Genomic DNA, 11,236 nt, shown 5'->3' on the forward strand with positions numbered 1-11,236 from the left:
GAGTAAATGCTCAGCTGGCCTTAAGTCCTGTTTTGCTTTTACTCTGACTGTGCGTTAAACCTCCCATGCGTTAAACCTCCCACTCTTGGGAAACAGAGAAGTGAATGTTTTTTGGGGTTTTTTGCAGTAATTTTCTATATTATGACACAACTACTACTGTATGCATGTGATTTTGAGAAAAGTGTGAGGGCAGAACAAAGATGTAATACTTAAAGAGCATTTAAAAATGGGGATTTTTCAATACTCGATACCACAAAATTCAAATGGGATGTTTAAAACTTAGGTGTATTTAACATAAGCCTTAATTCTGGAGCTTTCCTATTGTCTCTCTTGTTTGCAATAACAGTAGGAATATTACTGGCAACAACAACGAGCAGTCAGATCATCAGAGAGATTATTAGAGTGTAGAGTCATGTTTATTTTATTATGTTAACACCCCTTGTAGTTGAAAGTCTTAATTAATCCACTGTTCCACATATTCAATAAACAGAACCCCAGAATATATTACTATTATTATTGTTATTATTATATAACGTGTATATAATTTATTTTTTGTATACACAATACACTCATTATACACCTACAGTACTATTCTAACAGAAAATCTACTTTTATGATGTGTAAAATGTTTGCTGATATTGCCTGTCTGCATCCTGTGTGTAGAAAGGACAAATGATGTTCAATATAATGTGATCCAAATTCCAATACAACGCTTTACAACCTTTAATGAGAGAAGACAATGTGACCAAAATCAGCAGATGGATCTAACAAAGTGGCCAGTGTGTGTTTAACTAATAAATATTCATGCATAACATCTATTTTACCAGGAATGAAACACAATTGGCTTCTCCAAAACATGATCATATTATGAAAAGTATGTATATACCAAGATGTTTGAATGTTTAAAATACCTTGGTGAATACAGAGTTAATATGACAGATAGAAATTATGGCCCAAACTGTGTCGTAATAAACCAGAATGATCCTTTAAGCCATGACCTTGTTTCTTTTATTGTTGGAGTGCTGCCTCCTATTTCACTTCATCACTTGAAAGAGATGACAGAGACGACCTTGCATCCGAGTGATTGCTGGTTTGTGTGGGGAAACTTATGAGGTGAGCGACAACGAGCAGAGCTCTCCACTACCTCAGAAAACACACACACACATGGTGTCAGTGTCTGTGTGCAACTGACTGAGTCCAGGTTTGATTCTCAATCTCTCACCTCAAACGTGCTGCCTGTGTTGTCAAACTCAGGAGGTACAAAGGAGCCTTCTGGATCATCTGCAGGTCAAAAACACACCAATTAACGGCACCATTAAAACTTGTCTGAAAAGCAGCACATCAATCACAATGTCATCGAGAGGGAACAAACAGCGCATCTGCTGTTTGATGTGAAGTCTGTGATGTATAGGCATGTCAGTTCTGCACTGTAACCCACTTGGCTAAGCATCCGCTGTAATGAGATGCAAATCAGAGGAATATGTATCCCCCGTGCTGAACCACGACAGTCCAGTGAGCTCGTGCAGCCGTTTTCCCTTTATTTGCATAATTCATGTGTCAGAGATAATCCCTGACAAACAAGACAGCAGCTATATCTGCAGATCAGAAGCTGAATCAGCCACACAGGAGCCGTGCAGCATCATCCTCCTTCTGAAATAGGCCAGCGCTCGCTTCGCACCGCCTGACTATACAAGGAAAGACACACACTGTTAATCACAACGTAGAAGTCCCTCAGTGTCGGACTCGTGGAGACACAGGGGGAGAGAGGTTGAGCTAGAGTTCGAGGTTGGGACACAAGCGAGTTTCTATTGTAGTCATGATATTGTCTCGCAGGTTGAGTGAGTAAGACTCCTTTCCTCTCTCCTGCTCTGTCTGTTCTCTTCCTCCTCTCTTGTACACTTTAACTTCCCCTGTTCCTCAGTCCTTTTCATCTAATCTTCTTATTCCTTGACTCTCCTCCCTCTCCTTTCATCCCCTCTCCTCTTTTCTCTTTTTCTCCTCCCCTTCTATGTTTCATTTTCTTCCCCTTCCTGTCCCAGTCTTTTCTTTACTCTCTTGTCCTCACTTCATTTCCTTAAATTCATCTCCGCCTGAGCCTTTTTTATCTTGTTGACCTTTGACTTTCTGTTTCTCTGTCGCTAACGCCTGCTTTTCCCTCACATCCCATACTTCTCTTTTACTTTCATTCATTATTTTTCTTTCCTTCCCCCTTTCCTTTCCCCTTCTCTCCTCACATCTTCCCTGTCCCTTTCTTTTGCTTTTTTGATCTCCTCGTCTCCGTTTTTTCCTTTCCTCGTCTCCTTTTCCCGTCTCGTCTCGTCTCGTCTCGTCTCCTCTTCCTCTGTCCTCTCAAAAGCGTTGACAGTTCAAACAAACATGACGGAGAGAAGGGACAGAGGGGAGAACAAAGGAGGATGAGGCATTTAAACTCTTTGAGAACTGTAACCCAGAGAGAGAGAGAGAGAGAGAGAGAGAGAGAGAGAGAGAGAGTGGTTGTCAGTGACGCAGTTGCCTCCAGGGTGATGGTGAGAGCTTGGTGAGTCATGTATGCCTACAGCACTTTAGCACAGCACAACAGGTAGTATGAGCTGAGCAATATCACTGTTTCAACACTCTCTCCAAATGGGCTGTTTGTACAGAGTCAGTCCCGTTTCATCACATATTAATAGTTTGCACATGGAATCCTCCCGGGAATATTTGCAGCTCCTCTTAGTCAACGTGCTATGAAAATGATTAGAGGACATTTTGTTGCTCCAGCCGGCTGCGTCGGTGCTGCCACATCACCCACAGTCACGTACAAGCGCCTTCCTGTTATTACTGCAGTAATTAATTAGCTGAAATAAACCCTATTGACGAGTCACTGTGGCAACAGCTATTCTCGCGGAGATTCATGACTACAGCCCTCAAGGTCACTCTATTATGCAGCTTCGCAGGGGCAGCGTTTGTGTGGGAGCACGGGATTGGCTGTCCAAGTGTGCGTCAGCTTGAAATTTCACCGCTATCGCACAAAGAGTTGAATTAAACGGAATCAACAGGAAACGGCGCAGCGAGTAAAGCTCAGAGAGCGCGGCGTTATGATTAATGATATAGATGCACTGTGTTCAGGATGTGTTCGGCAGCACAAGACGGGTAATGTGGGCAGCGCGGCTCCTTTCCTCTATCCACAGGATGAATCACAGTCAAAGGATTGAACGCAATCCAATAAAGCAGGACAACAAATGAGCCTGTTGAGGATTTCAGCTGACAGAGTCATCACAACATCGCTTCATAGTGTCTCTGCTACTAAAGATCTGTGTAGAGATACTAAATGGATACAACACTATAAAGGATGCCACGCTGGCTGTGCAACGTGTGTGAGCAGCGGCAGGTTGACTGCTGATAGGATAACCAAGCTGTTACCACAACAACAATCCCCCCGGCAACTCTAACTCTGCTCGCCTAATCAATGCTTATCAATTTCTGACATTTGGCATGAGGGCATGGAACAGGACTGCGCAACACTGTGTGTGTGTGTGTGTCAGTGATGAGGTGGAGACTGAGACAGAGAGAGAATGAGAACAGCAGAGAGGAGGGAATGACAAAAAGATTGGAGACTGGAAGGAGGGATAATAACTCCTGAGAGGATGATTCTGTCTTTGTGTTTGATGTACAGAAGAGTGAAGGAGAGAGACGTGAGACCTGGAGACAGATCCAGAGTGATGCTGAGAGGAATTAGCGAACTGCAACTGATCCAGATCAGAGCAGAGAAAAGTGAAACAGCATAAGCTGCTGAAAGACTATACCTCATATGTACACTTCCAAATCTCTAATATATTTATTTCCCTCTATATTACTATTAGACTTGTATAAGCTTCAGCAGTAAGTCAGTAGAAATTGACTAGGTAATGGGTGGAAGTCAACTCCAACATCATAATTAGGGCTGGGACGATATGCTTTTCTCCCGATTCGATTCTTCTACGATTTTTTGGATGGCGATTCGATTTAAATTGCGATTCTACGATATTGCCGATTCTCTCGATTTTTAGTCTGCATTTTTAACATTTATCTGCACACAAATACTGTAGGAGCCTATAAATTAACATACTCCATTATAAAGTGAACTTTATACCCTTATAACCCTTTTCAAAACCTGTACTCTCTGTATGTAAAAAAGGCTAACAAATGCACATTGCACAATATTTTTAAAAAATCAACAAAAAAATTCCCCCCCAAAAAAATTCAAATTTTTTTTTTTTTCAAAAAAAAAATCGATTTAAAAATCGTCAAAAAAGATATCGCGATATTTATGTGAATCGATTTTTTTCTCCCACCCCTAATCATAATACACAATAATATGCAAAATCACGCAAGCAATAGGGAACATTCAAGAGTGTCAAGTGCAGAACAGTAGTGAAGAACAACTCAAGGGGTATACAATGTCTTGAAGGTGGTTTGGTTCTTGCAATTATACAACAAATATATAAATAAACAGTGTATCTGTGCCATAGACTCACCACTGAGCTGCTCCATGAAGCAAACATTCCCATGGGCATTGAAGGCCAGCGTATCCGGAGTTATACACAGGGTATGGAAGAGGTGGGAGGGTCTGATGCTCTGCAGGGCCAGAGCACACTCTGCACACACCGCCCACACCTCCTCCTCAGACAAACAACTGTCCCGCAAAGAAAGAATGTCTGCCAGGGACACATTCTCCTGTGGAAACACACACACAAACATTATGTCCAGCTTGAGATAGGCTTTAAAAAAGAGCGCAGTTTGTTTTAAATCCAAGCTTGATCTGTATGAGTGTTCTGTCTCAGTATAGAGCTAAGGGCAAATGTTAATTAGAAATTATTTTAGTGCTTTACTAATTACCTGGCTTGACCACAAGTCAACCTTTTGTTTAAATTTCCATTATTAGCTTGTAGCCACTTAGCTTGGTCATCCAGTTGTTTCAAACCTGTAGCAGACAGAAGGAAGGCAGCTGAATAAAAACTAATGAGGGCGGCACTTGTACTAGTCTGGCTGTGGTCAGCAACTGAAAAGCTTTTAATGCAGTGAGGAGTCTTTTCACAGAATATCATATTTTCATTTACAGCAATAGGGACTCTTCACGTTGTCTAACCTCAGCCTGAGCACCTCAAAGTTTTAAAGACTGTGCCTGCGCTCAGCTTCATTTCAGTCAGCCAACTCATGTGGAACAAGTTTATTAAAATGTAAATATAGCGCTTGCAACGTTAGAGTTTGGCATTAAGGCTCTGACCTTGTCAATCTCAGCACAGAGGGGCTACAGGAGTGAAGTTCTACCTCAACTTTGGACAACACAAGACAAGAGAGCTGGAGGCTAGTGGAGGCCGTGAAACTGAAAAGGGTTCAGGGGGTTGGACAGACTATACATTGTTATTTTGTGTTATTTTTAGTTTTGTATTATATCTCATGACTTCAAGGGATAGTTCAACATTTTGGCAAATTGGCCCATTGCCATAATCCCTATAGTCATAGCAGTAGGTTTGTTACCTTTAATTGTCGGTGCAAGCCATTTTTAGAACGGCGGGGCAGAGCCGCGAGCTGCTCAGAGCTACGCTACGGAGGCTATTGGGATTTCTTGGTTTCCCTCATCAAACTCATCAAATACAAAATCCAACAACTCCAAAACCCTCTTGTGAGCTGCACATTCACCACGCTATGAGATAATAATGGAACGTTATGAGACAGTTGTTTTCGAGGTAAATTCATGCAAAACCACTGATGCGCATTCCTGTCAGGAGCAGTTTTTCAGCAAGCAGTCTCTGCATTTACCTCCAAAACAACGGTCTGTCTGTCGTAACGTTCCGTTATTATCTCATAGCGTGGTGAATGTTCAGGTCACAACTTGTCCACCAGAGTGGTTTGGAGTTGTTGGATTGTGTATTTAATGAGTTTGATGAGGGAAACCAAGAAATCCCATTAGCCTCCGTAGCGTAGCTCTGAGCAGCTCGCGGCTCTGCTCTGCCGTTCTAAAAATAGCTTGCACCGACAATTAAAGGTAATGAACCAAGACTATAGGGATTATGGCAATGGGCCAATTTGCCAAAATGTTGAACTATCCCTTTAACTCAGTGTGTGTTCGTCTGAATTCAATCTCAGGTAAATCCTATGATAATACTGCCACACTTTTCTGCAGTAGCTTTCAAAGTTGGCTGCTAATGGCAAGATTACTGTCAAATAAGAGCTGCCTGAAAATTTGTTCAGCAGTAAATCTGAACTGTATTTGCTGAGAAACTCCCCTCTCTTTTCTGTACATTTCATAATGCTGTGTGAGATATATAGCATTTCTTCAAGAATGGCATCTTTCTTCTTGTGGCTGAAAGGGTTGATGTTGCATTGAAAGTCCTAGAAAAGTGATACATTGGGTTCCTTCACTGAAACTGCATTTCCTTGAAGTTGACACTGATTCCAGCTTAAGACAGAGACAGTGGGTATAAGATAAACAGAGGTAAATCAAAGTGTTACAAGCTGAAAAAATTACATCTGGAAATATAAATCACCAGAAAAGTGCTGGAAAAAATCTAATTTAGAATGTAAGAAAAATGATCTGTCACAAAACATACACATAAAGGGAGGAACATTCATCTCACAGTATAACACGTGCTGAAGAAAGCACAGTGAGTCACATGACTGTAGCAGCTTGTTGTTTGCAGGTTTCGTTCCAATATTACACACATATGACACAAAGAAAAAAATGGACATGCTGTACTAGATATGAAACAGATTTCAGGCTTAATCATTTTCTTTTTTTAATGAATGCCATTTCACTTAAGATAATTGTTAGCTAAACTTTCATAAAATTATGTCATCTATTGGTGAATGTGCTGTATAAACAATGAAAGTGTTTGATCCACAGAGACATTCAGCCTGGTTTCATTAAATGTGCCTTAAAATAGGCTGTGAGTACTAAGTACCAAGTACTACTAGTAAAATGTATGTCACAGTGAAGCAGCCGACCTGGACCCACTGACTAGTGTTAAACCAGGCCTAAGGTTCTGGTCTGTAGCTCCATGTAAACCCAGCCAAAGCATTTCAGTCCTATTTTGATAATATTATTCCTGACCATTGTCCCTTTTAAGGCTCTGCGCCTCTTTTCTGATTGGCTGACTGCACTGTTGTTATGAGAGAAGCCTTGGAGAGGAGATTAGAAAATTACATAGAGATAGTTTCTGGTACTTGCGGATATCAAAATATGAAATCAAACATTGGGCAACTACAAAATATGGGAGCTTTTTGATTTGGACAGACCTGAACAGTGCTCATCTTGATGCTGAATTATATTCAGCAGGAAGGGTATTTGGTACACAACGTACATGACATCACACTTTTTTTCATGACAGGCAGTGATTCTTCAAACCCACATGACTACACTACATCATCTGTCATCCACTATCACCAAATGGCCTCTTTTAACCAGACAGACGCAATGACCTCAGAGATTGCACGCAGCATCCTGACCGGTGTCTGGTCATTATAGGATCTTCTGTTCGGAGAACACAAAAGCTGGCCTGAGCTCAGATGGAGTGGTGGAAGTGGGCTGTGTGGGGTCTTCACAAAGCAGCAACTGTCCAACGCTATATCCAGCACTTTAATTACCATGAACATGTCATATTTTTTCTTGTCTGACATTTATACTACACCACAGCATCTCTCAATGGGAACTTGTTTTGACTCAAACTGTGAAGGTTTTAACGCCTGTAATCTCTAACTGGCAAGAGAAGTGTCTGTTTGTCTTTATAACTCCCATGACAGTCTTGTTGGTGCAGGAAAGTTGCAGGAGATTGTGAACAAAGCACACTGATGTGGTCTGGTGGGGTAGCGCAAAATTACAGGGCAGAAAAGTGCCATTTGAAGCAGCAGCAGCAGCAGCAGCAGCCCCATAAATAGACAGTTTCCCTTGAGAACAGTGCAGGGGAAAGCTAGAAGTCTCTCTCACCCCCCTCAAGTTAAATGTGCTGTCCTACATAAGTTCGCCGCTGAGCCCAAAGCTTGTGATGAGACTGCTGGTGTTCTTCCTGTCTGTAATCTGGGACTGAGAGGAGAAGTGAAAGAGTGTGCCAGTACTGTGTGTATGAAGGGATCAAAGGACAGATCTGTCCTCCAACGATTGTCAGACACCCACAGGCTGTTAAAGCAGGTGTTTCTGCTTTCTTACTGGTCATCAAGAGATCTCTTCCTAACATATTTCTGTGAAATATGCTCCAAAGTTTATAGGGCTCTAATATGACCCCTGAGCAGCCAGACGAGGCTTAATCAGGTTTCCAAAGTTACTGTCTAGGACTCCACTCCCCCATTCTGTCACTGCAGCTCAACAAGGAAACACTGTGCAGGGAAACATTAAGAGAAAAATGACTTTTTCAGTCATTGGATGGTATCAATTTGGTTTGTCTTGACATTAACATTAGATAAACTTTGAAATATATAGCTTTACAGAAAGCAAAGGTTGAGGATTTGTTTCATCTGCTCTTATTGGCCAGTATATACGAGGAACAAACCATCCGTAAAACACTGACAGATTTAATTTACGACATCGCATAATAGACGTTCCTGCTGAAAATGTCTATATTGAATGTACATTAGCAGAGTTCTTCTTTTATCAAGTTACAGTGCACCACCATTAAGGTTAATGGCTATCACTTACTCAAATAGTGAATCATAGTATATCTCTTATATGCTACTTTATACCTCCACTCTGCATCTATTCATCAGATCCATATACTTTTCCGATAAGCATCATTTTATGGGCTTGTGACCTCCTTACAAAGAAGCATGTTTGAGGTTTCTATGAGCTGTTTGTGGGGATTTCCTCTTTAAACTTCTCATATGTTTTTGATAGGAATGTCTAAGTCTTTTGGTTTCATCTTTTCTCCCCCAATAATCAGTTCAAGGCCTTAGCGTTATCTTGAGATATTCAAATAACTACATAATTATACTTACATGCATATAAAATTGTTACTTAAGCACCCTGCTTTTGATACTTTGAACACACTTTGCTCCAAATACTTTTGAGCTCTCTCTTAAGTAAAAAGTAGACAAGGGTTTTGTTCTTTTCCTTGAGGAGAGGACTAGAATAACCCAATTCTTCCAGCTTTTAGAGCAAGATGTTACAGTGACAGAGCACATCAAACAAAAGGCAATTGTTCAGTATGAAGGAACAGTGGGGAGACAATGAGACATCAGGTTCACTGTCACCTGGCATAACATAATAACTTCATAAGACACACAAGTCTCCATGTAGGGGATGTGCAAATATTCTAATAAATATTCTAAAGTGTGCAACTGAGTTTAAATCCTCTGCAGTTTGAATAAGAATCAACATTCATGAAGGAAAAAGCCTCCTCATGGCCTATTTCTGAAAATCACCATATAAACTTGAAGTCAGTGTGACAGCTTGAGAGGATATGCCAGGGCTCTGGAGACAGTATCCACCAGCTGCTCAGCTTTAAGATTTGGGACTACACGTTTCTTTTAATGTGAATTCAAACTAATGAGTCATTTCACCATTTATCCTGCATAATGCTTTGCAATCAGTGAAAACAGTCATTCTGAGTGTTTCGGTCATTGTTAGGGTAAATGAATCAGACTTATATTTAAATCATTAACTTCTTCAGATAGAGCTAGTGCCTCACCTCATCCTCCAGCAGCGGAGGCAGATGTTCCACATCATAGTCTCCGTCTCGGTCTTCAGCTTTGCCCAGGTGTGTGAGAGCCGCATCACTCCCCAGAGTCTCCATTGCAGCAACTTTGATCCCCTCAAGTAGTGAAACGAATTTCGGCCCAGACAACCACAGTGGCACCAGAGGAGACAGATGGCATGCCTGAGCTCTCTCGGTGGCTACACCGAGCGCAACCGGGGGGGGTCGACTACTTGCTGCAGTCCAGCAGTCAGTCGATGGTCACTGCGGGACGCTCGGCTCCAAAAACCAACGCAGGAGAAAACGGGGAAAGCACAGCAATGCGCCGGAATCGAGCGTCCACAACGTGCTCAAGGGGTGGTGGAGGAGGAGGAGGAGGAGGATGAGGAGGGAGGTGATGGCCGGTGTATGAGGCTGTCATGACTACTACACCTCCACATACACACAGGCGACACAGTACAGGCGAGCACGAGCTGCAGCTCCGAGTCCTCCCCCTCCCCGGTGGAGGAGTCAGTGTTTGGCAGAGTGGAGGGTGCTGTTGTCTGCATGCCACAGTTGGCTCCACGCCTCCGTTCACAGTGCAGTTTTGTAAGTGACTCACATCCATCACTCAGCTCTTATTAATTCCTTCTTATTCCTGTGATTTGGCTTTGACCGAGCTGTTATGCCATTAATATGAGCAGTGAGTTTCACTGCACATACTCAGTGATCACTATCAGCAAATAGTCAGTCTACAAAGTTAACCGTCACAACAATGGATGGACATTCATCAAAAAAAAAAAAAATCAACTCGTGTAGTTTTGTATTCCTCTCAAAGCTTGTTTTTACCGACTGTTGGGTAAAGTTTGCATTTAGTATTTGCATGTTATATATTACTATGAGGATCAGTGACGGCTGGTATCAATGGGCTAGTGGGGCTAAGCCCTCCCTGCATTATACAACAAAAGATGAGGAAAAAATATTATAGCCTATAGCCTATTATATTCTCTAAATAACATACAAAAGATTGTTCTAAGTCTTAGTAAAATCGGAACTGGCAACAATATTAAATAGTTTCAAGAAAAACACAGGATATCTCTAAATGGGCTAATTTTAATCAGCCCCAGCTCACCGAGTCTGCTCTCATTCATTTTCCGACTGTGGATGATTGACAGGTGCCATGTCCCGCCCTCGCCATTCACCGACTGTTGGGGCTAAATTCATTCAGCCCACAGGCCGAGCGGTTCTGACCAATCAGCAGCGGGCTGACGCAGGGTCAGTGATTGACAGGCGTCATGTCCCGCCCCCTTGATTCACTTGTCATTGGGGCTAATTTCATTTAGCCCAACACCGCTGTTTTCAGACCAATGACAGGAACCGGAGGAAAAGTTGTGTTGTTGTGGGAGGGAGAAGACAGAAACAGCGGCGCTAGGCGCTAGCATCACAGGTAGCATTACTTTACTGCTCTAAACTGTCTTTGCTAACATGAACGAAGTGGAGAATCTAGTTTCTAAACTCATGACATGGCGATAACAGACCAGAAAGGCCGTCGATATGAGCTGCATATATCGTCTTCTTTTTTTTAATTGAGCAATAACGTCGGGTGTGTGTGCGTG

At 42.1% G+C, this 11,236-nt stretch overlaps 1 protein-coding gene across 1 annotated transcript in view; it reads right to left on the minus strand.

The window, feature by feature from the left end:
- The window catches only part of kndc1 (kinase non-catalytic C-lobe domain containing 1), a 38,507-nt gene extending 28,419 nt beyond the window's left edge, over positions 1-10,088 (minus strand). Inside the window, exons 1-3 of the mRNA XM_085800554.1 lie at positions 9,636-10,088; positions 4,494-4,692; positions 1,223-1,281 (exon numbers count right to left, since the gene is read on the minus strand). Coding sequence (XP_085656680.1) covers positions 1,223-1,281; positions 4,494-4,692; positions 9,636-9,740 — 363 coding nt within the window. The 5' untranslated portion in view covers positions 9,741-10,088. The remainder of the gene's footprint in view (positions 1-1,222; positions 1,282-4,493; positions 4,693-9,635) is intronic.
- Between the last annotated feature and the right edge of the window lie 1,148 nt (positions 10,089-11,236).

Source organism: Trachurus japonicus, chromosome 15 (assembly GCF_045865225.1).
Source record: "Trachurus japonicus isolate A0001 chromosome 15, Traja_1.0".
Classification (NCBI taxonomy): Eukaryota; Metazoa; Chordata; class Actinopteri; order Carangiformes; family Carangidae; genus Trachurus; species Trachurus japonicus.